This window comes from Scyliorhinus canicula, chromosome 21 (genome assembly GCF_902713615.1).
Source record: "Scyliorhinus canicula chromosome 21, sScyCan1.1, whole genome shotgun sequence".
Lineage (NCBI taxonomy): Eukaryota > Metazoa > Chordata > Chondrichthyes > Carcharhiniformes > Scyliorhinidae > Scyliorhinus > Scyliorhinus canicula.
Genome location: NC_052166.1, coordinates 69,675,880 through 69,689,622, shown reverse-complemented (window position 1 = coordinate 69,689,622; position 13,743 = coordinate 69,675,880). Strand labels below are relative to the sequence as shown.

The following is a 13,743-nucleotide window of genomic DNA, read 5'->3' as shown; positions in this document are numbered from 1 at the left end:
GTATAGGTGGTCTGATATACAAGTTTGCAGATGATACTAAGATTGGTGGAGTTGCAGATAGCGAGGAGGACTGTCAGAGAATACAACAAAATATAGATAGATTGGAGAGTTGGGCAGAGAAATGGCAGATGGAGTTCAATCCGGGCAAATGCGAGGTGATGCATTTTGGAAGATCAAATTGAAGAGCGGACTATATGGTCAATGGAAGGGTCCTGGGGAAAATTGATGTACAGAGAGATCTGGGAGTTCAGGTCCATTGTACCCTGAAGGTGGCAACGCAGGTTGATAGAGTGGTCAAGAAGGCATACAGCATGCTTGCCTTCATCGGATGAGGTATTGAGTACAAGAGTCGGCAGGTCATGTTACAGTTGCATAGGACTTTGGTTAGGCCAGTGTTCTTCAAAGTCAGGGGCGCGACCCGTGGGTGGGTGTCGGGAGGGTCGCGGAGCCGTTGTCCGCGGCGCTCCCGATCGCGCAAATCCCCGCGCAGCAGCCGGCTTTTCATAACGCCGGCTGCAAACGGCCGGGAACATGTTAAAAATAAAATTTGGTTGGGTAGCACGGTGGCCTAGTGGTTAGCACAACCGCCTCACGGCGCTGAGGTCCCAGGTTCGATCCCGGCTCTGGGTCACTGTCCGTGTGGAGTTTGCACATTCTCCCCGTGTCTGCGTGGGTCTCACCACCACAACCCAAAGATGTGCAGAGTAGGTGGATTGGCCACGCTAAATTGCCCCTTAATTGGAAAAAATAATTGGGTAATCTAAATTTATAAAAAAAAAAAAATAAATAAAAAATAAAATTGGGCACGCATGCGCAGTGCGGCCGCTATTTTTTAAAAACGTTGCAGCTTTTTGTTTTCTTTGTGTACATAATTATTCAGTGTGAAACTTGCAATAACGAATCTCAAGTGATGACAAGATTCAAGGTCATACATGAAAAAAAGTCTTTTAAGAAAGTTTTTTTTTCCCCCTTCGGTTCCATTGGAAAACTGCCACCATTTTAAATGGATTCAAGGATACAATCTTCTGGTCGCCACACTACCAGAAGGATGTTCACCAGGATGTTGCCTGGTATGGAGGGTGATAGCTATGAAGAAAGGTTGAGTAGATTAGGATTGTTTTAGTTGGAAAGACGGAGGTTGAGGGGGGACCTGATTGAGGTCTACAAAATTATAAGAGGTATGGACAGGGTGGATAGCAACAAGCTTTTCCCAAGAGTGGGGGTGTCAGTTACAAGGGGCGAAATTCTCCGGCCCCCAGCAGGGTCGGAGAATCGCCTGGGGCCGCCGAAAATCCCCCCCCCCCGTCGGGGCTGAGATTCTCCGCCACCCGGGAAGTGGCGACGGCGGAATCTCGCCACTCCGATCGGAGAGGCCCCTGCGGTGATTCTCCGGCCCGGATGGGCCGAAGTCCCGCCGCTGGGAGGCCTCTCCCGCCGCCGAGGTTGAAACCACCTCTGTAACGGCGGGATCAGCGGCGCGAGCGGGCCCCGGGGTCCTGGGGGGGGCGGGGGGCGATCGAACCCCGGGGGGTGCCCCCACGGTGGCTTATCCCGCGATCGGGGCCCCCCCTCAGACTCCGGGCCAGTGCCCTGGCTGCACTATTTTCCTCCGCGGCCCCCACGGCCTTCGCCATAGCGGAAGCGGAAGAGAAACCCACATCGCGCATGCGCGGACCGGCGAAAGCCTTTCGGCCAGCCCCGCTGCCGGGGGCGCCGGTTTTTTGCGCCAGTCTTCTGGTGCCAACCTCTCCGATATGGGGCTGGCCCCCAAAGGTGGGGAGAATTCCCCACCTTTGGGGAGGCCCGACCCCTGAGTGGTTGGCGCCACTCCCCTACGCCGGGACCCTCCGTCACGCCGGGTAGGGGAGAATGCCGCCCAAGGGGTCACGATTTCAAGGTGAGAGGGGGAAAGGTTAAGGGAGATGTGCGTGGAAAGTTTTTTACGCAGAGGGTGGTGGGTGCCTAGAACGCATTGCCAGCGGAGGTGGTAGAGGCGGGCACGATAGCATCATTTAAGATGCATCTAGACAGATATATGAACGGGCGGGAACAGAGGGAAGTAGAACTTGGAAAATAGGCGACAGGTTTAGATAAAGGATCTGGATCGGCGCAGTATTCCAAATGTGGCCTAACCCAGGGTTCTTCTAACTTTTTTTCCGGGGACCCATTTTTACCAACCGGCCGCCCTTCGCAACCCACCCCGGCCGACCTTCGCAACCCACCCCGGCCGACCTTCACGACCCACCCCGGCCGACTTTCGGGACCCACGCCGGCCGACCTTCATGACCCACGTCGGCCGGCTTTCGCGACCCACCCCGGCTGACATTCGTGACCCACTATTTTCTCTTCTCTTGTTTGCTGCTGACAAAATTGGAGGAAATGGTTTTGGGTCCCTTTGGCCCTCGTACACGCTCCTCCAATGGAACCTGTTGGATGAAGGTGAAGCCTTCCGGTGTCGGAAAGTATGGAGTCTCCATCTGTCCAAAGTTCTGCATTTTTTCCTGTAAAATTTTATCAAATAAACCCCCCCCCCCCACCGCGTCAGAACTTTAAAAAAAATAAAATGAATAAAATAAATGAAAAAAATGAATAAACGCCCCCCCCCCCCCCGAACTTGTAAAAATAATAAATTAATTAAATGAAATAAATAAATGAGTAAATGTCCAGGCCAGTGTGGCACAGCGGAGTCAGCACCAACGCACATCTCAGTCACTAAGTCCTGCGTATGAGACTGAGGGGGCGCCGCACTGTCAGAGGGTCAGTACTGAGGGAGTGCCGCACTGTCAGAGAGTCAGTACTGAGGGAGTGCCGCACTGTCAGAGGGTCAGTACTGAGGGAGTGCCGCACTGTCAGAGGGTCAGTACTGAGGGAGCGCCGCACTGTCAGAGGGTCAGTACTGAGGGAGTGCCGCACTGTCAGAGGGTCAGTACTGAGGGAGTGCTGCACTGTCAGAGGGTCAGTACTGAGGGAGTGCCGCACTGTCAGAGGGTCAGTACTGAGGGAGCCCTACACTGTCAGAGGATCAGTACTGAGGGAGTGCCGCACTGTCAGAGGGTCAGTACTGAGGGAGTGCCGCACTGTCAGAGGGTCAGTACTGAGGGAGCCCTACACTGTCAGAGGGTCAGTACTGAGGGAGTGCTGCACTGTCAGAGGGTCAGTACTGAGGGAGTGCCGCACTGTCAGAGGGTCAGTACTGAGGGAGTGCTGCACTGTCAGAGGGTCAGTACTGAGGGAGTGCCGCACTGTCAGAGGGTCAGTACTGAGGGAGTGCCGCACTGTCAGAGGGTCAGTACTGAGGGAGCCCTACACTGTCAGAGGGTCAGTACTGAGGGAGTGCCGCACTGTCAGAGGGTCAGTACTGAGGGAGCCCTACACTGTCAGAGGGTCAGTACTGAGGGAGTGCTGCACTGTCAGAGGGTCAGTACTGAGGGAGTGCCGCACTGTCAGAGGGTCAGTACTGAGGGAGTGCCGCACTGTCAGAGGGTCAGTACTGAGGGAGTGCCGCACTGTCAGAGGGTCAGTACTGAGGGAGTGCCGCACTGTCAGAGGGTCAGTACTGAGGGAGTGCTGCACTGTCAGAGGGTCAGTACTGAGGGAGTGCCGCACTGTCAGAGGGTCAGTACTGAGGGAGCGCCGCACTGTCAGAGGGTCAGTACTGAGGGAGTGCTGCACTGTCAGAGGGTCAGTACTGAGGGAGTGCCGCGCTGTCAGAGGGTCAGTACTGAGGGAGTGCCGCACTGTCAGAGGGTCAGTACTGAGGGAGTGCCGCACTGTCAGAGGGTCAGTACTGAGGGAGTGCCGCACTGTCAGAGGGTCAGTACTGAGGGAGCCCTACACTGTCAGAGGGTCAGTACTGAGGGAGTGCCGCACTGTCAGAGGGTCAGTACTGAGGGAGTGCCGCACTGTCAGAGGGTCAGTACTGAGGGAGCCCTACACTGTCAGAGGGTCAGTACTGAGGGAGTGCTGCACTGTCAGAGGGTCAGTACTGAGGGAGTGCTGCACTGTCAGAGGGTCAGTACTGAGGGAGTGCCGCACTGTCAGAAGGTCAGTACTGAGGGAGTGCTGCACTGTCAGGGGTCAGTACTGTGGGAGTGCCGCACTGTCAGAGGGTCAGTACTGAGGGAGTGCCGCACTGTCAGAAGGTCAGTACTGAGGGAGTGCTGCACTGTCAGAGGGTCAGTACTGAGGGAGTGCCGCACTGTCAGAGGGTCAGTACTGAGGGAGTGCCGCACTGTCAGAGGGTCAGTACTGAGGGAGTGCCGCACTGTCAGAGGGTCAGTACTGAGGGAGTGCCGCACTGTCAGAGGGTCAGTACTGAGGGAGTGCCGCACTGTCAGAGGGTCAGTACTGAGGGAGTGCCGCACTGTCAGAGGGTCAGTACTGAGGGAGCCCTACACTGTCAGAGGGTCAGTACTGAGTGAGTGCCGCACTGTCAGAGGGTCAGTACTGAGGGAGTGCTGTACTGTCAGAGGGTCAGTACTGAGGGAGTGCTGCACTGTCAGAGGGTCAGTACTGAGGGAGCGCCGCACTGTCAGAGGGTCAGTACTGAGGGAATGCTGCACTGTCAGAGGGTCAGTACTGAGGGAATGCCGCACTGTCAGAGGGTCAGTACTGAGGGAGTGCCGCACTGTCAGAGGGTCAGTACTGAGGGAGCCCTACACTGTCAGAGGGTCAGTACTGAGGGAGTGCTGCACTGTCAGAGGGTCAGTACTGAGGGAGTGCCGCACTGTCAGAGGGTCAGTACTGAAGGAGCGCCGCACTGTCAGAGGGTCAGTACTGAGGGAGTGCTGCACTGTCAGAGGGTCATTACTGAGGGAGTGCCGCACTGTCAGAGGGTCAGTACTGAGGGAGTGCCGCACTGTCAGAGGGTCAGTACTGATGAAGTGCCGCACTGTCAGAGGGTCAGTACTGAGGGAGCCCTACACTGTCAGAGGGTCTGTACTGAGGGAGTGCTGCACTGTCAGAGGTCAGTACTGAGGGAGTCCCGCACTGTCAGAGGGTCAGTACTGAGGGAGCCCTACACTGTCAGAGGGTCAGTACTGAGGGAGTGCCGCACTCGCAGAGGGTCAGTACTGAGGGAGTGCCGTGCTGTCAGAGGGTCAGTACTGAGGGAGTGCCGCACTGTCAGAGGGTCAGTACTGAGGGAGTGCCGCACTGTCAGAGGGTCAGTACTGAGGGAGTGCCGCACTGTCAGAGGGTCAGTACTGAGGGAGTGCCGCACTGTCAGAGGGTCAGTACTGAGGGAGTGCCGCACTGTCAGAGGGTCAGTACTGAGGGAGTGCTGCACTGTCAGAGGGTCAGTACTGAGGGAGTGCCGCACTGTCAGAGGGTCAGTACTGAAGGAGCGCCGCACTGTCAGAGGGTCAGTACTGAGGGAGTGCTGCACTGTCAGAGGGTCATTACTGAGGGAGTGCCGCACTGTCAGAGGGTCAGTACTGAGGGAGTGCCGCACTGTCAGAGGGTCAGTACTGATGAAGTGCCGCACTGTCAGAGGGTCAGTACTGAGGGAGCCCTACACTGTCAGAGGGTCTGTACTGAGGGAGTGCTGCACTTGTCAGAGGTCAGTACTGAGGGAGTCCCGCACTGTCAGAGGGTCAGTACTGAGGGAGCCCTACACTGTCAGAGGGTCAGTACTGAGGGAGTGCCGCACTCGCAGAGGGTCAGTACTGAGGGAGTGCCGTGCTGTCAGAGGGTCAGTACTGAGGGAGTGCCGCACTGTCAGAGGGTCAGTACTGAGGGAGTGCCGCACTGTCAGAGGGTCAGTACTGAGGGAGTGCCGCACTGTCAGAGGGTCATACTGAGGGAGTGCCGCACTGTCAGAGGGTCAGTACTGAGGGAGTGCCGCACTGTCAGAGGGTCAGTACTGAGGGAGCGCTGCACTGTCACATTTTCCCCAGTCAGATTTTGCCGTATTTGTCCCCTCAGATGGACAGACAGCTGCCAGCCACAATATTGGAAACAGAGCCGGCGAGTTCTCCAGTTTCTCTGTCATTATTTGTCCCTCAACCACAGAACAAAGGCTATGAGGAACAGGAGGAGGCCATTCAGTCCATCGAATCTGCTCCATCATTCAATTAGATCGTCGCTGATCATCTCCCTCAATGCCACTTTCTTTAGTGATGTCTATTCCTCTCAGTCTCCGGAAATCAGTGATTTGTGTTTTGAACATTCTCAGTGATTGAGTTTGCGCAGCCTGCGAGGTGGAGAATCTGAAAGATTCAGCTTCCTCCGAGGGAGAAATTCCTCTTCATTTCAGTTCAAATGGCCGCCCCCTCAGTCTGACACCGTGTTGGTGTTCCCTGGTTTAGATTCCCAGCGAGGAGGAAACATGAAATTTACGTTGCAGAAGGAGGCCATTCGGCCCATCGAGTCTGCACCAGCTCTTGGAAAGAGCACCCTACCCAAGCCCACACCTCCACCCTATCCCCATAACCCAGTAACCCCACCCAACACTAAGGGCAATTTTGGACCCTCAGGGCACTTTATCATGGCCAATCCACATTACCCGCACATCTTTGGACTGTGGGAGGAAACCGGAGCACCCGGAGGAAACCCACGTAGATACAGGGAGAACGTGCAGACTTCGCACAGACAGTGACCCAAGCCAGGAATCGAACCTGGGACCCTGGAGCTGTGAAGCAATTGTGCTAACCACTGTGCTACCGTGCTGACCACATCTGATCCACATCCATCCTGTCCCAACTTGGAAGAATTTTGGAAGCTTTAATGAGGTCACTTCTCATTCTATGAAACACGGGGGAATACGGACCCAATCTCCTCAATCTCTCCTCATAAACTATCCCCCATCCCAGAGATTATTCTGGGGAACCTCCATCGCACTCCGTCTATGGGAAGTATATCCTCAGAGAAAGAGACCAAAACAGTTCCAGGTGAAATCCCACTGAGGATGTATCGAAATACAGCACGACATCATCACTCATTGCATCAAGTCCCCTCACATAGATACATAGAAAATAGAAGCAGGAGGAGGCCATTCAGCCCATCGAGCCTGCTCCACCATTCATTCTGATCATGGCTGATCATCAAGTTCAATACCCTGATCCCGCTTCCCCCCCCATACTCCCCGATCCCTTTAGCCCCAAGAGCTGTATCTAATTCCTGCTTGAAATTACACAACAGTTTGGCCTCAACTACTTTCTCTGGGAGTGAATTCCACAGATTCACCGCTCTCTGGGCGAAGAAATTTCTCCTCCTCAGTTCCTAAAGGTTTACCCCTTATCCTCAAACTGTGACCCCGTAGTTCTGGACACCCCCACCATCGGGAACATTCTTTCTGAATCTACCCTGTCTACGGTACACCAGTAAATGTCGGTCTCTGTGGGACCCGTACCCCAGTGAGAGTCAGTGTGTGTGGGACCCGTACCCCAGTGAGAGTCCGTGTGTGTGGGACCCGTACCCCAGTGAGAGTCAGTGTGTGTGGGACCCGTACCCCAGTGAGAGTCAGTGTGTGTGGAACCCGTACCCCAGTGAGAGTCAGTGTGTGTGGGGCCCGTACCCCAGTGAGAGTCAGTGTGTGGGGGACCCGTACCCCAGTGAGAGTCAGTGTGTGGGACCCGTACCCCAGTGAGAGTCAGTGTGTGTGGAACCCGTACCCCAGTGAGAGTCAGTGTGTGTAGGACCCGTACCCCAGTGAGAGTCAGTGTGTGGGACCCCAGTGAGAGTCAGTGTGTGTGGGACCCAGACCCCAGTGAGAGTCAGTGTGTGTGGAACCCTCACCCCAGTGAGAGTCAGTGTGTGTGGGACCCCAGTGAGAGTCAGTGTGTGTGGGACCCAGACCCCAGTGAGAGTCAGTGTGTGTGGAACCCTCACCCCAGTGAGAGTCAGTGTGTGCGGGACCCGTACCCCAGTGAGAGTCAGTGTGTGTGGGACCCGTACCCCAGTGAGAGTCAGTGTGTGTGGGACCCGTACCCCAGTGAGAGTCAGTGTGTGTGGGACCCGTACCCCAGTGAGAGTCAGTGTGTGTGGGACCCGTACCCCAGTGAGAGTCAGTGTGTGGGACCCGTACCCCAGTGAGAGTCAGTGTGTGTGGGACCCGTCCCAGTGAGAGTCAGTGTGTGGGACCCCAGTGAGAGTCAGTGTGTGTGGGACCCAGACCCCAGTGAGAGTCAGTGTGTGTGGAACCCTCACCCCAGTGAGAGTCAGTGTGTGTGGGACCCGTACCCCAGTGAGAGTCAGTGTGTGTGGGACCCGTACCCCAGTGAGAGTCAGTGTGTGTGGGACCCGTACCCCAGTGAGAGTCAGTGTGTGTGGGACCCGTACCCCAGTGAGAGTCAGTGTGTGTGGGACCCGTACCCCAGTGAGAGTCAGTGTGTGTGGGACCCGTACCCCAGTGAGAGTAAGTGTGTGTGGGACCCGTACCCCAGTGAGAGTCAGTTTGTGTGGGACCCGTACCCCAGTGAGAGTCAGTGTGTGTGGGACCCGTACCCCAGTGAGAGTCAGTGTGTGTGGGAACCGTACCCCAGTGAGAGTCAGTGTGTGTGGGACCCGTACCCCAGTGAGAGTCAGTGTGTGTGGAACCCGTACCCCAGTGAGAGTCAGTGTGTGTGGGACCCGTACCCCAGTGAGAGTCAGTGTGTGTGGGACCCGTACCCCAGTGAGAGTCAGTGTGTGTGGGACCCGTACCCCAGTGAGAGTCAGTGTGTGTGGGACCCGTACCCCAGTGAGAGTCAGTGTGTGTGGGACCCGTACCCCAGTGAGAGTCAGTGTGTGTGGACCCGTACCCCAGTGAGAGTCAGTTTGTGTGGGACCCGTACCCAGTGAGAGTCAGTGTGTGTGGGACCTGTACCCCAGTGAGAGTCAGTGTGTGTGGAACCCGTACCCCAGTGAGAGTCAGTGTGTGTGGGACCCGTACCCCAGTGAGAGTCAGTGTGTGTGGGACCCCTACCCCAGTGAGAGTCAGTGTGTGTGGGACCCGTACCCCAGTGAGAGTCAGTGTGTGTGGGACCCGTACCCCAGTGAGAGTCAGTGTGTGTGGGACCCAGAACCCGGTGAGAGTCAGTGTGTTAGGGACCCGTACCCCAGTCAGTCAGTGTGTGTGGAACCCGTACCCCAGTGAGAGTCAGTGTGTGTGGGACCCGTACCCCAGTGAGAGTCAGTGTGTGTGGGACCCGTACCCCGGTGAAAGTCAGTGTGTGTGGGACCCGTACCCCAGTGAGAGTCAGTGTGTGTGGAACTCGTACCCCAGTGAGAGTCAGTGTGTGTGGGACCCGTACCCCAGTGAGAGTCAGTGTGTGTGGGACCCGCACCCCAGTGAGAGTCAGTGTGTGTGGGACCCGTACCCCAGTGAGAGTCAGTGTGGGACCCGTACCCCAGTAAGAGTCAGTGTGTGTGGGACCCGTACCCCAGTGAGAGTCAGTGTGTGTGGGACCCGTACCCCAGTGAGAGTCAGTGTGTGTGGGACCCGTACCCCAGTGAGAGTCAGTGTGTGTGGGACCCGTACCCCAGTGAGAGTCAGTGTGTGTGGGACCCGTACCCCAGTGAGAGTCAGTGTGTATACCAACCCTACGATTGCTTTTGCCCCTTGATGATTCTTACCTCGACCCAGACAGATTTCACATCATCCGTACAAATATCTTTCCTTAATATTGTATCAATACCTTCTTTAATCAAGAATGCATCTCCACCACCTTTTCCATTCTGTCTGTCCTCTCTGAAAACTGAGTAGCCCTCAATGGGCCGAGGTAGGATGCTCGTTCTGAAGGTCGGTGGGAACTTGATGGGCCGAATGGCCTCCTTATGCACTGTAGGGATTCTATGATTCTATGATTCCAGGAGCTGCAGCTGGAGACATTTCTGGCACACATGCGGGTCCTGGGAAATTTAAGCATTCCTGGTCTCCCACATGGAGCAAGAAGAGCAAACCACGGCTTGGAGCTCTGCTGACATGTCTTACCCTTTAAATTAAATTTATCCTTTTAATAGCAAATAATATTTACTTGTATTACGTAATCTTAACTCGGGCCCTTCTTACATAGAATTTTAGAATTTACAGTGCAGAAGGAGGCCATTCCGCCCATCGAGTCTGCACTGGCTCTTGGAAAGAGCACCCTACCCAAGGTCAACACCTCCCCCTATCCCAATAACTCAGTAACCCCACCAAACACTAAGGGCAATTTTGGTCACTAAGGGCAATTTATCATGGCCAATCCACCTAACCTGCACATCTTTGGACTGTGGGAGGAAACCGGAGCACCCGGAGGAAACCCACGCAGACACGGGGAGAACATGCAGACTCCGCACAGACAGTGACCCAAGCCGGGAATCGAACCTGGGACCCTGGCGCTGTGAAGCAATTGTGCTATCCACAATGCTACCGTGCTGCCCACTCTTCTCTGCTCTTTGTTATTATAGAATATATAAATTGTTCTGACACTCTGGGGCGAAGGCACGGTCAGTTCCAGGCACACAGACCCACGGTCAGTTCCAGGCACACAGACCCACGGTCAGTTCCAGGCACACAGACCCACGGTCAGTTCCAGGCACACAGACCCAGAGTCCCAACAGAAATGAATTTATCAATAATCCCTTTATCCCTTGTCTGCGTGATTGAGTTACAGGCACCAGATTTACCAGTAAAACATTGACAAGCTATTTATTTAGATCATGTGTAAAAGATGAAGATATAGAACATACAGTGCAGAAGGAGGCCATTCGGCCCATCGAGTCTGCACCGACCCACTTAAGCCCTCACTTCCACCCTATCCCCGTAACTCAATAACCCCTCCTAACCTTTTTGGTCACTAAGGGACAGTTTATCATGGCCAATCCACCTAACCTGCACATCTTTGGACTGAGAGGGGAGACCGGAGCACCCGGAGGAAACCCACGCAGACCCGGGGAGAATGTGCAGACTCCGCACAGACAGTCACCCAGCCGGGAATCGAACCTGGGACCCTGACGTTGTGAACCACAGTGCTAACCACTGTGCTACCGTGCTACTGGGGGATTTTACAAAAGGTCAAAGGACCTTTAAATGGACCATCATATTTTTCTTGCTTCCCGCGAGAACTCATGCTGACCGGAACATTTACCCCAGGGGGTATTTTTAAGGGGTTAACTCAATTAAAATCATCCAGAGCCAGATATGTAAATAATGGAACAATGGTCTACTCGTCTATCTGTTCCCACAACCCCGTCCCACCCTCCACTGAGATACACTCAAGACTGACACATGGTTAAGGGGGTAGGAAAGGTTAAAAATAACAAGGATTGAGAGACATTTGAGGAAGCCGCTATTGAGGTTGTGTTTTTTGTGGTCCAGGGTGTTCCAAGGATTGGGGGGGGGTGGAACCTCTCGCTTAGCTTGCCTTTCCTGATGGTTGTCTTTGATTAGAACATGGAGGCAGTAGAATTCCCTCCAGAGAGTCACTTACATCTGTAAGACCTCTGCCTGTCTAATCCACAGACCTACTGAGGTAATGTTACAATTCTTCCATCTGAGGTTTTCATGAGCTTTTTAAACATCTCCTCCCTCCTGCAGGCGGCGTTAGATTAGGTCTTCCCACAGTTTGAACTGACTGCAGAGGAACATTCTTTAACCGCTGGTCATCAGTTGAGAAAAATCAGTTTCAGTTCTCTACCCTTTTGGCAGCACGGTAGCATTGTGGATAGCACAGTTGCTTCACAGCACCAGGGTCTCAGGTTCGATTCCAACCTCGGGTCACTGTCTGTGCGGAGGTTGCACGTTCTCCCCGTGTCTGCGTGGGTTTCCTCCGGGTGCTCCGGTTTCCTCCCACAGTCCAAAGATGTGCAGGTTAGGTGGATTGGCCATGATAAATTGCCCTTAATGTCCAGAAGATTAGATGGGGTTACTGAGTTACAGGGATAGAGTGGAGGCATGGTCTTAAGTGGAGTGCTCTTTCCAAGGGCTGGTGCAGACTCGATGGGCTGAATGGCCTCCTCCTGCACTGTAAATTCTATGATTAATCTTCAAACCCAATATCCCTTCGATCTGGCTGATACACACAGTTCCTCACACAGTGTTGCTCTGTAATAATGTTGGTGAACACAAGCCTTTCCCTTATATCGATCAAATGACCACACAACCAGTTAGTTAGTTCAAAAGATGGTTTATTTACATACACAAGAGTTATCTCAACATGCAAACACAATATCTACTACGAGTTAACTACACCTATCAGCTACGATAACCTATACTTAACTTCAGGGTGACCGGCACTGTGCAGATGGATAAGGCCTTTATCTGGATTTCACTTGGCTGGTTCGAAGAAAGTGGCTCTGTCTCTGCTGGGCTCATTCTTCAGCTAGCGATCGTTGGTCCTGAACTTGGCTGGCTGTTCCTGCTGCAATTGGGTTGGCACAGGCCGCATCCAAAAGAGACAGAACACATGGCTGTGTCCTCTTTTATCCCTCTGGGATTTCACGCTCTTTGGGGCGGTCCTTAACCTTGGACCCAATAGTTCGACAGGGCTCTGATCACTGTCTTCGATTTCGGCCAATAAAGGGGCGGGTGCCTTGGTAGCTGGGCGGGTCCTTAGCGGTCATTGACCTTGGGAGTTGGGCTTTCTGAGTAAAGGGGAGTGGCGCCGATCAGTCTGTGGCTGTACCGGGTGCTTGATTGGAGTTCGATTGTCCTGGGAAAATGGGCCATTGAAATGCAAACGAGCGAGGGTTTCGGTCAGCTCTGGTTACCTGTATTTCAGATACACATCGGCTCTGTATCTGTCTGAGCCCTGGTTGGTCATAATTCCCATGGTCCTTTGCAGGTGGCCATCTTAGATGGCTACAACAGGATAGGCCGTGAACCAGAGTGACTATTCCTGACCCTTCCCCATGACTGCAGAGCAAGACTCCGCTGTCTTGGCCTTTTTGTTACAAAAGATATGAGTGGATGTGCTGGGGTGGGAGAGAAGTCCCTGATAGAAGCTGTTCCCCTATCCACTGGCGTGAATCTGTATCATTGAGAGAGCAACAACAACACAGGGAAACCTTTTTGAAGCAAATGTTTATTTGGTGAGTTTAAAGCTGTAGCTGCGAGCTTCGGGATGTTAAGGTGGGTGGATGTCCTGCCCTGTCTGGTTAATAATCTCTGTCTGCAGGTGCTGGCTGCCCCCTTTGTGGCTGGAGCCCTTTTGCTGAATCCTCCCAGCTGCTTCCTCCTGTTAATCCCGGCCAATATACTGGGTGAGTATTTCCTCTTTATTAACTCACTCCACCTGTTTACAACTAAGATTAACTTTCCGTAGAATCATGGCGATGGGGTAGATGTCCTCAGGCACGGGGGAGAGGGTTTCCCCTCTGGGGAATAGGAAATGGAGGTCGGAATGTTTCCATATCCCAAATACCCCCCGAGGGGGAAGCAATCACTCAATGTGATTTTCCTTGGGTTGGCCAATAACTGGCCAGAGGAGCAAGTTCAGTTGTGAGTTGCTGTCGTTTGTATGGATTTCAGCCAAGCCTCTGACGAGGTTTCACACGGGAGACCTGATGAAGGAGCTAAAAGCACCTGGATACAGGGGGTACGTAACAATTTGGATTCAAAATGGGCTGAGTGATAGGAGACAGAGGGTGGTGGCAGAAGGCTGTGTGATTGGAGGGTGTCCAGTGGAGTTCCACAGGGATCAGTCCCTTATTGTTTGTGACATATATAAACGATATAGAAGAAAATGTAGGGAGGGGGGTGATAAGTAAGTTTGCAGTTGACACAGAGATTGGCCGGGTGGTTGACTGTGAAGGTCTTGGGATTCAGGAAGATGCAGACGG

General features: G+C 53.8%; 1 protein-coding gene across 2 annotated transcripts in view; it reads left to right on the top strand.

The window, feature by feature from the left end:
• LOC119955447 (putative glycerol-3-phosphate transporter 5) overlaps positions 1-13,743 on the top strand; it is a 61,605-nt gene that overhangs the window by 35,205 nt on the left and 12,657 nt on the right. For both annotated transcript variants that reach the window (XM_038781630.1, XM_038781629.1), the window contains exon 7: positions 13,080-13,164. In XM_038781630.1, the coding sequence (XP_038637558.1) occupies positions 13,080-13,164 (85 nt within the window). The remainder of the gene's footprint in view (positions 1-13,079; positions 13,165-13,743) is intronic.